The following is a 20,965-nucleotide window of genomic DNA, read 5'->3' as shown; positions in this document are numbered from 1 at the left end:
AGCTGGGCCCCATTTCTCTGAGCTCTAGACATCTCCCACCTGGAAAACTGCAGTGGGGTCTACATGGGGCTGCCTTTGAAACTAGTTTAGAATCTGCAACTATTCTGAAGATTTAGTTACAGATAAGTAGCCATGTTGGTCTGCTGTCGTCGAAACAAACAAACAAAAAATTCCTTCCAGTATTCTGAAGATTGCAATGGTTTGGTTGCAAGTGTCACAGGTCCTGAAAGTGCTGAAAATGCCAGGCCCAATTCAAAGTTTGGCATAAACACAAAAAATGGCCTTGGACCCAAGTACCTTTGCGAACAGGAACTATCTCAGGTATAGTTGTATGAATAGTTGATTCAAGCACACAAATACAGTCATACCTCGGTTTAAGTACGCCTTGGTTTGAGTATTTTCAGTTTAAGTACTCCGCGGACGTGTCTGGAACGGATTAATCCACTTTCCATTACTTTCAATGGGAAAGTTTGCTTCAGGTTAAGTGTGCTTCAGGTTAAGTACAGACTTCCGGAACCAATTGTGTTTGTAAACCAACGTACCACTGTATTCCCATACATGCAGGTGAAAGTATTCCTTTGTTTGTAGCTAATCTTCTTACAAAACACTATTCAGGTTATGGTGAAAGTTCCCTCAGCACCACTGCAGAGAACTGAAAACTTGAATGGACTGAAACTGCCTTACCAGTGAGATATATAGTATTTCAGGACAGAACGGAAACATGTTGGCCAGTGCATACAATGAAGATCCCTTTTCAGCGGCCAACAGTGAACATATTTGTTAGGGTATACCTTAGGGTTGCCAGATTTATTCTTTATTTTAAAAGGCTGTTCCTTATTTTGGAACAGAGCAAGCCAACAAGGCATAAATAGATGTCGTTTAGTCTAGAACATTAGAGCTAAATGTAGTATTCAGCACCTCTGTGTCCATAAGCAACACTGAAGTGCAATTAACAGGGAAACGTTTATGGCCATGATTATTGACAAACAAAGGCTGCTTTGAGATCTGGTCCCTGACACGAAAAGTTGTCGAGAAATATGTAGTCGTTGGCATCACTTGGGAATTTACTGGCCTTGCAGAAAGCCCAAGCTGAAAGTTCCATTTTTGTCCAGAATCTGAAAGTAAACTTGGCATAGACTGTTATGCATTTCAGCTCTCCGAACCACCAAAAAAACAAATTTATGGGCAGAAAAGCCAAAATATCTTTGGGAGAAAAAAAAGGTAAAATAGATCCAACTTAAAATGCCACTTCTTCCAATCCACCCACTGGATCTGTTCAGTTGGGAAATGAGCCGCTGGCAGCAGAACATTGTTCTCTTGACAGTGCCCCAGAAAGAGAAATCTGTTTTTCCTCCACTAGACACGTCTGTTATAGATATTGCACACACTGAGACAAGACACAGTAAGCTGGCAGCGATTGCAGACTTGGGGTTTGAAGATGCTGAGGTGCGAGGTGAAGAGATGCCACTCAAGCACTAAAACCCTCCACCTCAATTAACAGTTAACAGTTGTGAGACCCTGGAGAAAAAAAATGGGCCTCTTGCTTGCATATACAGAATGCTACAGAAAACAATCTAATTCTTCTCTTGATTCCACAATAAAATTGTACAGAAGGTATGGAGCACATGTGGCCCCTCAGATGGTGTTGGACTAAAAGGTAAAGCGACTCTGGGGTTGAGGTGCTCATCTCGCGTTATTGGCCGAGGGAGCCAGCGTACAGCTTCTGGGTCATGTGGCCAGCATGACAAAGCCGCTTCTGGCGAACCAGAGCAGCACACAGAAATGCCGTTTACCTTCCCGCTGTGCTTTCAAACTGCTAGGTTGGCAGGAGCTGGGACCGAGCAACGGGAGCTCACCCCGTCGCAGGGATTCGAACCGGTGACCTTCTGATCAGCAAGCCCTAGGCTCTGTGGTTTAACCCACAACGCCATTGGACTACAGTTCCAATAATCACTGACCATTGGCCATGCTGGCTAGGGCTGATGGGAGTTGAACAACAACAGGTGTGCACAGCTAAAGTCAAATTTCCATCATCCATGACCATTGCCCATATTGGCAGAGATGCATGAGCCTTGTAGTCCACAATGTCTAGGGGGCACCTTGTTGGCTACCCTTCATTATTATTAGATAGCTGCCAAAATGGAGGTAAATACTAGAGAGGCAGGTGGCTCAACCACCACCTGATATTAGTCAAGTGCCTTGAACCTTGATAGCAGCAACTGGAGACATTTTTGTATGAGAAGGCTATCCCTGAAATGTAACCCATCCATTCTATGCAATATTCCCTGTCCAGTCATTGAAACGATTTTATTGTTTTTTGTTTATGAGTTCATTTTTTTTGTATTGATCTTATTTTTATCTTATTGTATACCACTTCAGCAGATTTTGGCTGTGAAATGGTTTATAAATCTGAAAGTAAAATAAATAAATAAATAAAATTAAACTAAAGGCTAACTGCTATATGTTGGCATCAGCTTCCAACAGCTGGAGACATTTGGGGAAAATATATGGCCAGATCTAGATGTGGTTTATTTATTCATACAACCCACATGCCAAATTCTATGAGGTGCCTTCCACTCTAGTCTCTGAGCACATTATCACTGCACAACTATCCCAATGCTTTGAAAAGAGAAGTCAATGGCTGTAAAAATGAAATAAAAGTTAATTAATTATAATATAATGGACACAGAAAGAACTGGTGGGATATAGTGGATGAGCAGCAACCTAGAAATAAGGACTTGTTAGGCACCATCTGTGGTTTTCAAGTTCTCTCCGGCTAACCTCATAATTAGCAAGGTTTTTCCAAGCTTTCCCAGAAAACTTTTGGAGAAATATTGGGATCTTACCAAGAGTTATCCGAGAGCCTTAAAAATTTTTTTAAAAAAAGCTTGAGAGAGCTCTCTGCCAGCTTTCTCTACCGATCACAGCCCTTTCCATAAACTTCACAATGTGAAGAAATGGAGTTAGAAGCAGGGGAGGCTTCAGCAACAGACTCCTCACTAGGGCTGGAGAAGAAATTTGATTCAGTTCCTATTTAAAGCTGCATTTATTAAATTTGCACTTTTTGACACTATCTGCAAACCGAAACAAAGCTATCCTTCAAAATTCACACTTAACTGAATTTTTCAATGTAGTTCTCCAGCCAACCAATGTTTATAAAAAGGCATATATCAGGGGGAAGTTTACATTAAAATGAAGTGAGTAGTGAAGATAGCTTACAGAAATGCATCCAATTGGAGGAAATTGCTTGCATAAATATGTACATTAGTCAAAACGCCATATGTCTCTGAATGAACACATTGTATATACTGTATTTTAATCTGTATTTTAACTAATTGTTTTTATGTTTTATTGTGGTTCTGTTGGTGTCAGCCACTTATGGCCTACTTGAAATGAGGCTGCACTTTAAATTTTAATACTGTATTTTAATCTGTATTTTAATTAATTGTTTTTATGTTTTATTGTGGTTCTGTTGGTGTCAGCCGCCCTGAGCCCGGTTTTTGACTGGGGAGGGCGGGGTATAAATAAAAATTTATTATTATTATTATTATTATTATTATTATTATTATTATTATTCATTAAGAGACATTCACAATGCTGGTGAATTTTCACAAGGTTTAGTTTAATTTTATAAAATGAATCACTAATTGCTGCAAAAATCTAGAGGACTGAATTTAAGATCTTGGGGGGGGGAGGAATGAGAAACTGAGAATAAAAACTGCTCCCATCCCTATTCCTTACTTTATGGATTAATCCAGTGGTTGTCAAAGAGTGTGGCAGACCACACTGATGTGGCAGGAGAGGATGGCAAGTGTGGTGGGAAAATTCAAGGACAATCAACATTCTATTTTAGGAATGATTCTTTTTCTTATGAAGCTGCATTGTTTTACACTTTCTGGATGTCCTGTGATCATGTTATAAAGTTGTTGTGTTCTATGTTATAAATCAAACACTGCTGGGAGTTGTTTCATTTAGTTTTTCAATGTATTTCGTATCAATTGAAAATTTGGTCTCTACACTCCTTAGATCTACAAAATTAGACTAGAAAGTGCATTCTGGGGAAGTCTCTAGTACTGTGACATCTGGTTCCAGGCTTGCGAGGAAGTGAAATCATCCCCCAAAGAGGAAAATATTAGGGAGAAAACTAATAATAATTTAGGATAATCAAAGAGCAAGTTTTTTCTAGTTTTAGTCTGAATCTTTTTTTTTTCAGGGAGGGGGGTTGTGCTAGGAACACTTTCTGCGAAACCCTTTAATGCTCCCTGATTGTATAATTTTTTTAAGGATAGTTATTGAAAGCTCTCCATTACGGTCATCTGCTAGGAGCGGTTGGTCTGAGAAACATAGAAAGAACAAAGATATCCTGCAAATAATTTTCATTGTTTTTGGTTATTACCCAGGCCTTAATAACACTTCCCTCATAACCTTGTGGAATTCTATTCAAATATACACACCCACACCTTCTTCTTCTTAAAGAATATAATTAACAAAAAGAACAGAAGTAATTTCCCTTCCTGGAACTGTATCTGACATTCTAGTCATCTGGTGGTTAAGGGAATAAATATTCTGAAGAAAACAAAAGAATCACAGAGCTGCCTGGGACTCCCTTGGCCTTTACGAACCACCCATTGCTTTGTGGCAGGCATCACTAAACCTAAACGCTCTCTGACAGATTTTAGCTAAATATGGAAAACAGAGCAGAAACTCTGAAATCTTGGGTAACTCTGAAATGCTGGCTTTTGCATCTAATGCTCATATTTTTTGGGGGTGGGGTGCCATATTTTTATGATTTTGACCTCATTGCATATATTGAATTATTACTTTGAAACAGAGTCCGTGTCCTATGCTTACTCAGGGTTTGGAAGAAGACTACCTTTTCCATGCTGAAAGAAAAGGCAGAATCTGAGAAAACCCTCAACAAAACTCTGTTATTGTGCTTTGTGTGTGCCTGTGAGGGCCACAATGCATGCCAAATGGAAGGGAGGGGGACCCAGAAAAAAGTTGTCTAGTTATTTATTTTAAAATCTTATGGTCCGCCCTTCATCCTAAAATCCCATGGCGGGTTACAACAGCAGCTGCATAAAAGTATAAAAAAATTATGACAATAAAATAACAGTTCTCATAAAAATAAAAGCAGCCTGTCAGTTCCTGGGATCTAGGCATCCCGCAGCATTAGAAGGCTTGCCAAAAGAATTTTCATCTGGTCTTCAGCTGGCACATGCAGATGGCTATGTTCATGCCAGTCAAACCTCAAGGTGATGTCATGGAACAGTTATGCTTCCACTGTAACATGCTTCCTGAAAACCCAAACCCAAATTCTGGAAAGGAAAGATCCATTTGGATTGATCACAGTGAAGGAGCTTCAAAACCAGGCTCAATGCTCTCAACCGGGGTGGGGAATCTGTGGTTCTCTAGATGGTGTTGGGATTCCAACTCCCATCATCTATGATCATTAGCCATGCTGACTGAGGTTCATGGGAGTTGCAGCATTAACAACATCTTCTGGAGGGCCTACCTTCTGTGTCCAGGGCAGCTGTTTATCAGCTCCATCTGGTACGCAGGCTGAGACCCTATCTGCCCATGGAATGTCTAGCCAGAATGGTGCATGCTCTGGTTATCTCTCGCTTGGACTACTGCAATGCGCTCTATGTGGGCCTACCTTTGAAGGTGACCCGGAAACTACAACTAATCCAGAATGCGGCAGATAGACTGGTGACTGGGAGCAGCCGCCGAGACCACATAACCCCAATCTTGAAAGACCTACATTGGCTCCCAGTAAGTTTCCAAGCACAATTCAAAGTGTTGGTGTTGACCTTTAAAGCCCTAAATGGCCTCGGCACAGTATACATGAAGGAGCGTCTCCACTCCCATCATTCTGCCCGGACACTGAGGTCCAGTGCCAAGGGCCTTCTGGTGGTTCCCTCGCTGCAAGAAGCCAAGTTACAGGGAACCAGGCAGAGGGCCTTCTCGGTAGCGGCACCCGCCCTGTAGAACGCCCTCCCATCAGAGGTCAAAGAGAAAAACAACTACCAGTACCAGACTTTTAGAAGACATCTGAAGGCAGCCCTGTTTAGGGAAGCTCTTAATGTTTGACGGACTATTGCATTTTAATATTTTGTTGGAAGCTGCCCAGAGTGGCTGGGGAGACCCAGCCAGATGGGTGGGGTATAAATAATAAATTATTATTATTATTATTATTATTATTACTCTAAACTGCTTTCATCTTTGCCTTGTGAACTATGATTTTAAAACCAAGAGACTCCAAGAATGATCTGAAGGCACTTGATGCAACTCTGCTGCTGAAGCTAACACAGTCTGGCCCTGTATACTGCCTGGATGGGCTATATGAACCATATGCATGCTTCCTTTCCACAGAAGGCTCTGAATACTACAATTAAACCACTATTAATGAATTAATAGCAGGTGGTGCTGTGGGTTAAACCACAGAGCCTAGGGCTTGCCGATTAGAAGGTTGGCGGTTCGAATCCCTGCGATGGGGTGAGCTCCTGCCAACCTAGCAGTTTGAAAGCACGTCAAAGTGCAAGTAGATAAATAGGTACCACTACAGTGGGAAGGTAAACAGTGTTTCCGTGTGCTGCTCTGGTTCGCCAGAAGCGGCTTTGTCATGCTGGCCACATGACCTGGAAGCTGTACGCCGGCTCCCTCGGCCAATAATGCGAGATGAGCACTGCAACCCCAGAGTTGGTCGCGACTGGACCCAACGGTCAGGAGTTTCATGACCTTTACCTTTAATTACCTTTAATTACCTTCATTACCTTTACCTTTAATGAATTAATTGCACTTAGGTCTGGCTTTCAGCTCCTTGGGGAAACAGCAGGAGAAAAGTCAGTGCAACTAGCAAATAAAAAATTCCTTAGTACTATGATTTGACTACCTTTCTTCTTTTGCTGACTTTCTATTTAACTTTGTATTCTAGGAGCAGGAAGAATCCCACAAGTACATTGTGGTCTACAGAATTTCCAGTGTATTAAAAAGTCTCCTTTGTGTTGTCAACAGATATAACAGGAGCTTGGATTTCAAAACTCAATTAAGTTTTCTTTGTCACCCTTGAACAAATATGGAGGTAGAGCCAATTAGACAACACAACAGAGCATTATTAAAGAGACTAAGAGAACAAGCAAATTGTTTCATTTAGGACTGAACAGGGATGAGACAGAACGTCTCTATAACGAATTCTTGGTGCTTTAGGAGCTTTTTGGAGCTAACAGAGATGAGGAATGCATGGCGTGGAAAATTGTCTCCTGGAGGATGTCTCTGTGTGGTCTCTTGTTTTGGATAGAGAGTGAGCAAAGGTAAACCTTTTGTGATCATCGGTATTTATGCATAAAGAAGGATAGCATTGTGCTGAAAATCAAACCCTGCATTTAAGCTGGGAAGCGTATCAAGATTTTTTCCCTCAAGCTGGCAACACAAAAACCTGAATAGTTCTGCACCAATTAGCCCAAATGACTTTCAGATTAATCAGAAATGAAAAGCAGAACACTGAATATCAGAACTGGGCAGGGAAGAGGTAAGATAGTAGGGTGGGTAGAGGATGGGATGTTGACGAGAAATGATAGATATAGTGCTGTTTCAATCCCCTTCACTGATCTGAAAAAAAGTTCAGCACAGAAACCAGTTTAAGATGCAGTAGTCATATCATTTAATCTGCTTTCACTCTAGTGCAGGCTTCCTCAACCTTGGCCCTCCATATGTTTTTCGCCTACAGCTCCCATGATCCCTAGCTAGCAGGACCAGTGGTCAGGGATGATGGGAATTGTAGTCTCAAAACATCTGGAGGGCCGAGGTTGAGGAAGCCTGCTCTAGTGCCTTTCTATAGAATTACTATTCTTCATTCACTCATATTTTATGGGGAATCTATGCTGTTGCCAAATTGTTGCAGTCCAGTATTTTCTGTGTTGTCTTCTGATATTTTTCCTCATACCTACTATGAGGTGATTTCCCCCCACCCCAGCAATAAAACATAAAACATAATTGGAGCACTAATCTATCCAGTGTGGTTGGTCAAAGCACTAATGAGGCTTTTCAGCACTCTTGCGACTTTAATTAATTAATTTAATTAATTAAAAGGCCTGTTTGAATGGCCTGCTTGTTTTATTGCTTCTTGTTGATTCCAACTATGGGATCAGTACATGAACAACTACTTTTAATTGCCCAAATGTCAGTTTTTGTTTTCACAATGATGGAAGTCTCTGATCACTGGTTTCTTCTCGTGTTTTTCTGCTCATTTTTATAGAGAAATAACACTTTTTAATTATAAAAAATAGTACTACAAGAAAATCATTCATTAAGAGGCTATTAATTACTAATCTCCAAGCCCTGGTGAACAGAAGACTATTAATCATTCAGGATCTGAATGAACACTTTTAATGAACATTTCATCGGACCTTTCCAACAGTGCAATATCCTAGACATGTCTTCTCAGATGGAAGTCCGACTGACATCTTCTTATAAGTCAGTGGGAAAAGTTTGACCAGGGAGGAATGCATTTCTGGATGATATAGTGCCATAGTGAGTATATGTTGGAACTACAGTATATTCCAGCAATACCTCAACAACATTAAAGGGCTGCAGTGTAGAACAGCTGCTGATTGAAGTCATTGGAACTGATGTACAAGCACTGAATCACATCCAACAACATGTTCTTCAACACCAGCCATTAGGGTGTATAGTGTTAATATCTTCTCAGTCTAATCACACTATCCCATCCCACACCACAGCCTGTAGAACTAATTTGCCACATGTTCTCTGATATGTGATTTTAAATGAATGTGTGTTCTACTCATCACTCGGCAGGTTTGTACAGATGGACAAGGTTATCTGGAGTGAGAATACTCTTAAAACATGGCAGCAGCTTGGTAAATTTGGACTGTATGGGCTCAGTGCTTTTGGCAGATCCTACTCAGGATGTGTGTATTCAGGGTCAGCAAATATTTGAAGGACCTTACAGTGGACAGTGTTCTCGAAGCCACCAACATGAGTCTGACCAAACTGCGGGAGGCAGTGGAAGACACGAGAGCCTGGGGTCACGAAGAGTCGGACATGACTAAATGACTAAACAACAACAACAGTGTCCATATACACTAACGGCAATCTCAGCTCTCTGAGAGCTGGCCCTTATGAAGCCAAAACAGCACCAGCAATGCCTGAGATGGAAGAATCAGCAGGACTGGGGGACCCTGAGCAAGGATATTGAAGAGAAATTATAGATATGGTGCTGTTTTAAATACTTCCACTGATATGCAAGTAGTTCGACACACAAACCATTTAAGATGCAGTAGTCAAGCTCAATGGCCATGAAATATTGGCTGACTCCTTTTGGGGGAGGGAGGGGCAGGAGGTTGAGAACTTGGGGGGTGAAGAATGGAACAGAATGCCCCAAAGAGGAGCACTCAGCACTGCAACATTTCATGATAGGTTCCACTTCTTTTTAAGTGAAGACACATTAAGGAGTGTGCTTAAAGCATTAATTCATAACAGGCTTTGTTATGCCCATAGAAAGAGAAAGAGATTTATTACCTTTGCAGTTGCCCTTGTGGGAGATTTCTAGTTGAGGATCTTTGCATTTTGCCCGTTGGAATTCACACCGGGACAGGAAAGTCCTTCCATCAGAAGCGCACAGCGACTTTTGGGGGGACCCCGTGCATTCCAGGCTGCATTCTTTGTCCTTGTCTTGCTCCACTCTTAAAAACTTTAACAAAACAAAGTGGTGTAAGAGGCTGAAATCTGATCAAGCATTAATACTCTCCAATAATATTTTGCCTGTCATGCAGCCATCTGATCTCTACCTCACCACCTCCACTCCCCCCAAAAACACAAATCCTGGTTGTGAATTTATTTTTTCAAGGAGAGAAAACAGCAAATTAGCACTGCACAATGGTGAGCCTGGTGAGAATCCCAGCACCAGCCGGACTGCTCTGAGTTAGGGGTTCAGAAACAGGCCACAGAACCATGGCCTTTCTCCCCTAGTCTAGTCATGGGGCAGGTGGGTATCTCTGCAAGTCCTGCCTCTCTGCAGAAGCGATGCAGGTGAAACAGCCCTCTGGGGTCGCTTTCCTACTTAGATTAAGACTGCTATGTCACAATTCTATTTCAGCTTTTAGATCATGATCCTCTTGACATAGATTAGTTTCCTTTTTATTATGTGCAGTGCCTGGTACCCTTTTAAGTATTTTATAGACACATTAATAATGACAATGAACTGGAGCATTGGAATTTCTGAAGTTATGAATTGACGCCAGTGCAGAAATACTCTTGAGGGACTGGCATAAAAGCAGGAGACTTAATCATTGCCATCTATGGCAAGCAGTCACCAGATTTTTGTTAAATGTGAGTGTTTTCCAAAGTAAGCATATGGAGTCTGTGAATTATATCTAACTCCTTGTGTGCATTTTTTAAAAATAAAAAAGAATGTGCATCTGTAATAAATCCACTTAATTTCTGAGCTTCATCTGTGTTCTCCTTGCATTTCATCACACTTTATTATAAGCAAATATAAAAGCCTTACAGTAAGACATGATCATTATAATTTTCTGTAAATGGTGCAACAAAAATCACAGAATTCATTATTGACACAATATTCATATCCTTGGAATCCTAGCACAAGTTTAAAAATATAAAGGAACAGTAACAAACAGTAAGAACATTCTTTTTTGACACTTTCTACTTTGTTTAGCACTTTTTGAGCACCACCATGGATTGTCTGAGGCTCAACTTCAAGTTGAATACAATACTGGGCAACTAGGGATGGAGTGATAGTTCAATGTAGGGGTGCTCAACTTTGTAAGCTTCCCCAGTTAAAGTGTTGCACCACCTAGAGCAGGCATCCCCAAACTGCGGCCCTACAGGTGTTTTGGCCTACAACCCCCATGATCCCTAGCTAACAGGACCAGTGGTCAGGGATGATGGGAATTGTAGTCCAAAACATCTGGAGGGCTGAAGTTTGGGGATGCCTGACCTAGAGCATGTATACTCTTCCTAATTACTGCTGACATATTACAGCCCAGGTGTAACCCTTCAGGTGGAGAAGATGCCTCCACTGGTTTGCATAAGGGGTGACTTGAAGGACAATTCATGGTGGGAAATATTATTGAGATGCTGGTCACAGAGGAAGAAGGAAATTGCCCATCCACAGACAAAACTTGGTGCATAAAGATTCCCAAAGGGGATAACTTTCCAATCCATTATGTTGTCCCATAAGCTGTCCTTCAGTTCGGGGGAGGAAACAATTCTATTTAGGGAGAGAGGGACAATCATTTTGAGTGCTTACAAAAGACTTCACGTTTTGCCAGTGCATAATGGGACCAGAACGTTCACCAAAAACAAAACAAAACCCAACATCCACCTGCCAAACTCCAGTATCTTTGAGCTGAACTTCATTCAGAGGTCTTCTTCTCTTTAGCAACATCACAGCCTTCAATTGCATTTTCACCTTTGTTGTGGGTCCCTCCCTTCTTCATAGCACTTATAAAGTGATAGAAGTAAATATGGATGTTCTTTGGGAAATGGCAATGCAAAAACTCATGATAAAAGGTGGTCATTTCAGAAAGGAACCTAGATGTGCCTAACACATAAAAACTTTTTTGAGAACAGCCGGACATAATACTGGGCCAAATCTGAAAAGCACTCTCATTTCTGTTCCCAGCTCATCTTTTTATTACTATTACTTCTATTCACCACCACCACCACCTTTTATCTCACTTTCTATTAACCTCCAGCACCTCCTCTAGCCCTTTTCCCTGAGAGGAGGGAGACCTTCTTTTCACATTTCTCTGTTTTCCATCCACCTGTACTCAGCATGCAAGGAGATGCTGGGGCTAGCATTTGGCCAACCAAAAGGTAGCTGGAAGGCACAACAGATAAGTGAGGATGAAATGGGCAGGCTGTGGCACTGAGACCCACCAGAGACGAAACAGTGATCTAGAAGTTAATCTTCCATGCGGTATCATGGTGGAACTGGTGACTTCATATCTGGCTACCAGAAAATAATGGTTTGCAACCAAGTCCAGGCACAATTTGTTATGATTTATTTCTAACAATAAAATACACGCAGTCCCTGGTTTCATCAAAGTACTTCATAGGAAGAAGAAAATTGCTGTAAAGGGGATTAGAAACCCGATCAGCCTTATTTAGAGTGAAAATCTCTTTGTCATTAATTTCAGTGCTGGCTCCATCCCCTGCTTCCTTTCAAAGCCAATGCTTCCTGGTTATAATCCTGTTCCAGACATGTACTAATGATTTGGTTACAAAATATTTTGGTGCCTGCATGAAAACATCTAAACTCCAGACATAGCCTGCCTGCATCCTAGTGTGACTCAACAATATTTTGCAAAAACAAATAATCTCTACTCCAGTACTGTTCAGCCCGGTTTTTCCAAGTTAAACATTTAGTGCAGAGCTGACATTAAGATTTACAAACTGGACCCAAGCTAATGGAACTGGCTTGGGGCAATTTCAAGAAGTCTGAAAGCAGTGCCTGCTCCTTGATACACACCTGAACAGCTACTCCATTGACCCTATGCTTTCATTCTCAGTCCAAAATAGCTAAAAACAACAAGAAGCACACACCATATAATTACAATACCAATTATATCACCATCATTTCATACAGTGAATGTTTATTGAAAAATGAGTTTTCGTTTGTCTATTGGCAAGTTGTTTTGAAGGCTTCTGACCCCACCATCCAGATGTGCCAAATGAAAAATGACACATTATAGCAAAATTACTTTTTAAACTTAATTTGTTAATCTGCTCCCAGAGATCCACCAACTTCATATGAAGAGATGAGGATCTGGCAACCATGATATATGCCTTTATTTCCTCAAGGCAGAAATCCTCTCCATGTGTGGTTGCCTCCTGAAGACTGTTGCAGAGTTTCATCTGACAGAGGAATACATTATCCCAATGCACCAATGTCTGCATTAGCTTTCTGTTCCCTTCCAGGAATTACAATTCAAGGTGCAGGGTTGTTTTTATTAAACTATTGTTTAACAGGTAACAGGTGCTAACTGCTGATCAGGAGCAGCCAGCAAGGTGGCGCGGTACGGTAGAGATGTCCTTCTAACAGTGGTGTCACAGCTTTTTGCCATGACGGAGCAGGGTGACAGCTTGGTTGGGACTGTGTGCATGTACCGGCAGAGCCAGTGTGGCACTCCTGCAAGCACACCCACACAACCCTGAACTTGCCGCTGACCTGCTCCATCTCCATCTCATCCCAGTAAGTGTCCATGAAACTAGTGTTGGGAAGGATAGCTCCATGGCACTGCCCCACTACGCCAGCCACTCGTTAATGATGGGCAACTCTTCCTTCTCAAGGTTCCTTACCTTTAAACAAGACTAAACCGCTGAGCCTCTTGGACTTGCTGATCAGAAGGTTGGCAGTTTGAATCCCTGCAACAGGATGAGCTCCCGTTGCTCGGTCCCAGCTCCTGCCAACCTAGCAGTTCGAAAGCATGCAAGTGCAAGTAGATAAATAGGTACTGCTGCGGTGGGAAGGTAAACGGCGTTTCCGTGCGCTGCTCTGGTTTCGGTGTTCCATTGCACCAGAAGCAGCTTAGTCATGCTGGCCACATGACCCGGAAAAGGTGTCTGCGGACAAGCGCCTGCTCCCTCAGCCTTTAAAGCAAGATGAGAGCCACAACCCCAAAGTCGTCTGCAACTGGACTTATCTGTCATGGGTCCTTTACTTTTTTTAGACCACACAGTCCTTTAAAGAGTGGACTGTCCTCTGCAATATAAAGGCACTACAAATGCCTTTCCTGAAGGCAGTTCCAAGGGAAGGGGAAGAGAATACTGTATTTTTCTGACAAATTTTCTCCACACACACTCGAACCACAAGGAAGATTTGATTTGGGTGACAGAGCAGGAGCCAGTGAAGACCACCGAAACCTTCCCCAACTAAATGTAGCTTTTTGGATAGGACGGGGCAGCATTCCTAGAGGCCATGATTACTTTGAGGAAATGAAAAACAAGGAAAGGTTTGGAAAAGCTGGTGTAGCCCTTCCCCTTGCTCTGCCTGGGGTGATAGCCTCCCATCAAATGTCAAGGAAATAAACAACTATCTGACTTTTAGAAGACATCTGAAGGCAGCCCTGTTTAGGGAGGCTTTTAATGTGCAATAGATTATTTTACTTCATTTTTCTGTTGGAAGCCGCCCAGAGTGGCTGGGGAAACCCAGCCAGATGGGTGGGGTATAAATATATTATTATTATTATTATTATTATTATTATTATTATTATTATTATTATTATTTGCAAAGGTCTGAACCCCTCTTCCTCTCCAGCCCATCAATCTTGACAAGCCCCTAGTTACCATTAGAAAAGTGGCCCTTCTGCTTCTATTTACACACATCTGCAGCCCTGTTACACTTCACTAGTATAATTGAGTCCTTTAAAGCTTTTTATCCTAATCCACACAATAACTCTTCGGAGTTATTCTATCACAACAGGATCAGATTGGGTTGTTACACTTTAAAAAAAAGTTTGCTTTTTAAAGGGCTCAAATCTTTTATATTTCTGAAGCAGAAAAGAATTATATGGCAAGATTTTGGTCTGTAAAACGACCATGTGTTATTCTTTAGGGGGGGGGGGAAATCCCACTCACATGTACTGTATCTTTTTACCCTCACTGGTTCGCTTTTTAAAGGCCTCGTTACAGCATGCACACATGGAAACATTTTATAGGATCTGGCTGTTAAACAAATTTTCCTGATAGGGCCATGAGTAGGATCCTACATTATTTTAAGTATAGATTGGGTTCTGGAAAAAGCTATGCTGTCAACGTATTTTACATATTGTTTTAATATGTTGTTGTGTGGAGTGCTGCTGTTTGGGGTTCCATCCAGCTAGCTCTGGCCGTTTCCATGATAGCCCCTTCCATGTCCCCTCTCAAGCTTTTCCCCTAAGAGACACTCAGCATTTTGTGGATGCCTAGCACGCTCAGTCCTCCTCGTGTCTTCTTGGAATTCACAACCCTTGCAGGTTGCTTTCCTAAAACATTTCATAGTTCTGCAAACCTTGGGCATCCCTCAAGTCGGCTGGTATTGTCTTATGTGCGGTTAGTGCTGTTTCAGCAGCATAAGAATCTGTCCTCAGAGATTGAGTATGCTATTAGTATACAGGGTGGGTTTTGATCTTCACCCTGAGTATAATTGCTATTGTTGCCTCTTCCCCACTTTAAAGAATTTACTGTGTGTGCATGCATGTGTGCCTCAAATTTCCCACAATGTCAGTATAAAATGCCTCCCCAAAACACTGAACGAATCTTACCTAGGGGATTTTGTACATCTTGTAGCAGGCTAGGAAAACTAGCACCAATAATCTGGAGTTCATGTACCAGATCCCATAAAGAAAAGTTCTTATTTCTTCTTTTTCTAGGTAAAGTTTGCCTCTTTTCTGCACAGTTGCGGAACGGAAAACCAGGGAAGTAATGGGTTTACTGATGTTTAGACTAGTCGCGTATCCATCATTATAGAATAACAGAATTCACTTAAGCAAAAGCCAGTTAAAGCAATAAACCTTTCAAAAAATAACACACCAATGTAAAACATATCAGTCAAAGCAGAGTCATATTTAACAATCAATTTTCTGTGCCTGTATCCTGCAGTTTTAACACAGTCTCAAATCCAGCTGAAAGCAACCGAGTTGAACCTCCAGCACTAAGGGAACAAAGCAAAATAAAGTCTAATTGACAGGCAGCTTGGAATTGACCTTGGGAACAAACTCAAAGTGCTCTGCATTTTGCAGCTGATTCTTCAGCCATACTACAGTTCAACGGAGGCAGGGAGTTACACTTCTTGGAGAGGTGGCATGAAACAGGAGACATCCATACATGGTTATCTGAAGATTTCCCCCGGCTTTATCTATGACTATAGCTGATATCAGCATATGACATCCTTCGGCAGCTACTAGGGTACCAAAACTTTGGTAGGGCTATGTCAGGTGGCAGGGGAACCAACCCCCATGGCAGGCTGCCAGAAACGGATAAGACAAGGAAAAAGTTCTTACCATCTGCTTTTTATTCAATATTTACAGAATTTAAGAATGCAGTCTCTTGGAATAATGGTGTTGTCCCGAGTAAATCTCCACCCTGCTTTTCTTCCACTTCCTCATTAATCAACAGCATCCGTCCCTTACGGTGGCTGCTCAGGGCCATCTGTCTCTGAGCTCTTTGCTCTCCTACTTTTAAGGCTCACCGGGTTCTGGTAGATGGTGGGTCTAGAATGCTTTCTAGTGATAACATGTCAGCCAGCTGCTCCTGCTCTGCCCTCCTCCTCCTCCTCCTCTCCCATTATTTCTCACCTTTTCCCCTCATCTTCCTCTGAGCTGTGACCTCCCTCCAACCCCTGTTGTAATTCTGGTCTGTCTTCTTTTCTGGAAGGGTCAGTCTGGGGTGGTAGTCTCTCCACCATTCCACCTCAGCCCAGTTCCTGACAGGCTACCACTGTTACTTATCCTAGCCCTTCTCCTTTTAAAAATATCACAACCTGGTACTCCAAGGTAGCTGGATCTAGGTTTCCCTCACAGTGCCTTCTTAGTGCTGCTACATGAGAGGAATTGTAGGAAATTAAAATGGTGGGTAGACCTGGCCACCTGGCACTGCTTTGAGTGTATGGCCGCTGCAGGCTGTCACTATAGCCAGGTAAGCCTACTGGAAGAAGGGGCCTCCTGATGAAGGAGGGGTCCACTTTGGTAAGGGCCCAATCAAACCTGGAGCTAACACTGACCCTCTCCCCAATATATGTAAGTCAGGAAGTTACCTCTTGATCAGGTACAGAGGGCATCAATGATTAAAGCATGTAGCTATGGCGACCATGTACTCTTCTATAGTGTTAGGGCTGCCAGAGTGTTCACATCTAATAACCCTAATTAGATGTGAACACTCTGGCAGCCCTAACACTATAGAAGTGCGATACTTAGGAGGATCCCCAAACAAAAAATTAAGGAAGAGTGGAAATATGTAGATGATTACTTTTATAAACAAGGTATACATTCGAAGTTGGTGATATGTTTAGAATGAAATGCACAAGCTGGTAAAGTAAGTGGAAATTATAAGGAAATCGGATATGGTTTAGATTTCAAATGATAAGGGAAAGTCTAGTAGAAATTATTGATGAGAGGGAACTGATCTTAAATGTTTGGAAGTTGATATTTTTATTTTCAATTTTATTCTTTTTTCATATTTTTCACATTTTTTCATATATATATATATATATATATATATATATATATATATATATAATTTTTTCTTCCTTCTTCCTTCTTTTTTCTTTTTCTCTTTTCCCCTTTTTTCTTTTTCTCTTCTTTTCATGTATTGATTGGAGATTATGCTTCCTTATGTTTTAATTATGTTATGTTATGTTTCACGTTATATTATTTTGTATTATTCTGTAATTTTAATATGAAAATAAAGCTATTTTTTTAAAAAAAACACAACAACAACAACAACAACAGAGTGTTCACATCAAAAAGGATGGAGATAGATTCAACAAATGTGGACATATCTTGTCGGACTTACCACCTGCCACACGGGACAGGTTTTGCTACTATGTGTGAACACAACCTGCATCCCACAAACATGGTCAGTGCTGCAGGTGTTTAACTGCCAACACAACTAGTTGTATTCCACAACCTGCTGCACCATACAGAACAATGTAGCAATCCTTTGTAGCTATGCTTCACAGAAGAAGATTGGTAAGGGAAGGGGAGCTGCCTTTGGGGCAGTCAGTCTATTATTACTAATCTCACTGCAGAACTCCAAACGTTTCAAGGAAGCCTTGAGCACTCAGAAACACATCTAGCAATTACTGCAATAGATCATGACACCCTGAGCTGTTCTCACGTCCATGAATATCTTTACAGAAATTCTGTGAGAGTAAACATGCTCAGAAGAGCCTTTCCGTCCCACAACTCTATAATTTTAACTGCCCAGAGAACCTCAAGGAAATCTTACTCTACATCCATATTTTACCTGAACAAAGTTACTAAGTTTTTAATTGTCACTTTCCTACATTACATCACAAAATTCATTATTATTATCATCATTATTATTACTATTATCATTTGCCTTGAAATCCTCAACTTCAACTACACAAGTTCCTCAACTTCATTTGGCTGAGGCTGATGGCAGTCAGTGTCCATCAACATCCAGAGGCCCATCTCTGCCCTAAATACCCTTATTAATACCATCCTGCTCTCATTAAGAGCAATTGACGTTCCCCTTAATAAAAGAGGTGTCTAGGTTGAAAACTTCGCTTTTCCTAAAATAACTTGGAAGCAGAAGCTGATACTACTGCTTGCCTTGTCCAGTAGAATGACTTTATTTGAGGGTGGCTGATAGTTTAAAAGGGGAGGCAGAGTCATAGGCAGGATGTGGTCTTGTGCCTGTCTGCAGGAGCCAAACCAATTATGTTTGATGAGTCCTATATCCCTTAATTAGGGCTATAAGTGTTTCAATGGGACTACTAAAAAATAAGTGGTTTAGAGCCTGTGGTCTAAGATGGTTATAAAGATCTCAGGAAAAATAAATAAAATATCAGATGTGTGTCAAGTATACAAATTATGACATGCAGAGCATGTCCAGTGAGTTACTATAAACAATATTTCTTTTCCCTGATGACTGTAATAATAGCACAGTCAGGTAATAATTTCATGCCTGGACTTGAGACACTGGAAAATCTTTCTAATGGGGTGGAACGTGGCTTGTGGCTGAGGAAAAGCACATCCCAATCTATGGAAGACCAGATGTGTAAGTAGTGAGAAGTACCGGTTTAAGGGGGGAAATTGAGAGATAAAGAAAGATAAGAAATGAATGTGCAGAAGTGATCTTCTCAATGCAAAAAAGAGGGTTCGGATTTCTACAGTTTCATACTCTGATGGTTACCAAAAAAGAGAAGAAAAGTGAAACATCACCACTTTGTGAACCCACAAAGGGAAGTGTGATTTAAAACCCACAGGGAGAACCTGTAGAGGCAGGAAATAATGGTATTTGATCTATTGAGCACTTTGACCTGTGCTCAAGGATCGAAGCTGGCCACCCATTTGTTACTGGACCAAGTTCAAGGTGTGGCTGGCTTGGGACCAGTTTGCAGAAGCAGCTGCACTGCCACACATGTGACCATTCAGTCCCAGAGTTTGCATTTTAACTAGTGCCACATTTACCCCACATTTGCAAGGAGTCATTCCATTACTGTGGCAGCACTAGTGCTCTGGAACGCCTGCCTTATGGGCATTAGGCAGGGACCTTCACTAGACTGTTCTTAGATGCCTCCTGAAAACTTTCTTGTTTCAGCAAACCTATCCAGACACAGGATTCACTTAGATTTGTCTTAAGTGTTTCGTTGCGTCTATCAGTGTTTTTAATGATCATTTTATACAGTCAGACGGGCAGGGCACGAATAAAAATTGCTGCTGCTGCTGCTGTTTTTCATTGTATTTATGTATTATAGTCTTGTTTTGTATGTAATTCAACTTGTATGCCTCTTGGAGATTTTATTTTTTTTAAGGCAAGTTGTCTACACATTTTTTAAATAAATTTGTGCTGTCTTATGGTATGAAAACAGTAGTGTGTGTGTGTATGTTTCCTTAAGTTAGGTAGATAAGTTACAGTGAAGTACACATGGCTCTGTGAACACTATTCTTATAATCAACCTGTCGATCTTTGTGAAAATATTATGGCAGCACACTTGTTGCTGCCACACATACTGGGCTGAGCCTTTAAATGAAACCACATGGTCTTTGAATATATCATACAATAAAAAGGAGGGAATGTTCCCAAGGCCCACAGTAGACAAAAAAGCCTTTCATACACAGCTCCAACATCACAGCTCTGACATCAGTTCCTCGAAATGAACAAGTGTGCATTTTGTGATTGCGCAGTGATACAAAGCTGGTGAATTCCACACTGAGAGGGAGGCAGAAGGTGAGAGATAATGCAGACACTGACTTGTCAACTGGCCTCCTGGCAGGATCTGATAAGAAAAAGCAAGGCAAGCCACCAGCCATGCCTTTGACCTCTCCACTGTTCACCACAGGTGGCTAGGAATTCCACACAGGAGACTGCATGGGATTCCATCTCTAACCAAGAGAGAGAATGGTTGGCTCTGTTTCCATGCTGGCTGTAGAAAGAGTGAAGCCCTTTCCCCTCTGGCCCAGCATGACAATGCAGGAGGCTGCTAGAGGAGGGACAGAAAGATTGAGCTATCCCTTCTCCACCAGCTCACTTGGCTTCCCTTCCTCCCTGGCCACCACAGCCATGTGCTTTTACCCACTGGGGGAGGAAGAGGGGTGCGGGGAGAGCACACGCCCCCAGGGCACACGTCACGCTCCCAGGACATGCTCCAGCCCTGGTGCCAGAGCATGAAGCTCTGCCACTGCTTTTTATACCATGAAAATCTTCACCTGTGTATTTCCTCAACTTGAGCAGCCATCAGAATCACAGGGGCAGGTCAGTTGAGATCTCTAGGTATTATTGCATTTATGGGATTGCACTCTGCTGTCCATATAAACAAATGAATGATTCCAGCAACACAATCTCCCACAGAGATATGACAGCATTTGGAATAGATCCGGTGGAATTTCATCTCCTGGTTCATCAAAACACACATAAAATCAGATGAACTGGGGTTAGGAATGTGCTCACATCTTCTATAGCAATCCTTAGGGAGGACCTAAGGAACGATGGTAATCTGCACCCATTTGGACTGTAAACTGCTGTGACAGCAGCAGAATTTACTGAGGGTTGAACCAGGAAGGCTTGACTATTTGTTCTCTGCTTAAAATATTATTTTACCATTAGATCAATGGTGTTAAACTGAAATGTTCACATTTTGAAATCTATCTGTCGTGAACAGAGGACTTCAATGTTCATTCCCCAACTAGTTGGATTAAACTGTCTACCCTAAACATATATTTATTCAGAAGTAAATGCCACTTAGTTCATTGAATTT

At 41.6% G+C, this 20,965-nt stretch overlaps 1 protein-coding gene across 4 annotated transcripts in view; it reads right to left on the bottom strand.

Annotated features, from left to right (window-relative positions):
• The window catches only part of SMOC2 (SPARC related modular calcium binding 2), a 149,709-nt gene that overhangs the window by 87,808 nt on the left and 40,936 nt on the right, over window positions 1-20,965 (bottom strand). For all 4 annotated transcript variants that reach the window (XM_035108528.3, XM_088666390.1, XM_088666392.1 and 1 more), the window contains exon 2: window positions 9,541-9,712. In XM_035108528.3, coding sequence (XP_034964419.1) covers window positions 9,541-9,712 — 172 coding nt within the window. The remainder of the gene's footprint in view (window positions 1-9,540; window positions 9,713-20,965) is intronic.

This window comes from Zootoca vivipara, chromosome 3 (genome assembly GCF_965207765.1).
Source record: "Zootoca vivipara chromosome 3, rZooViv2.hap1.1, whole genome shotgun sequence".
Taxonomy (NCBI): domain Eukaryota; kingdom Metazoa; phylum Chordata; class Lepidosauria; order Squamata; family Lacertidae; genus Zootoca; species Zootoca vivipara.
The sequence above is the reverse complement of the archived record's forward strand: the minus strand, read 5'-3'. Positions and strand labels throughout refer to the sequence as shown.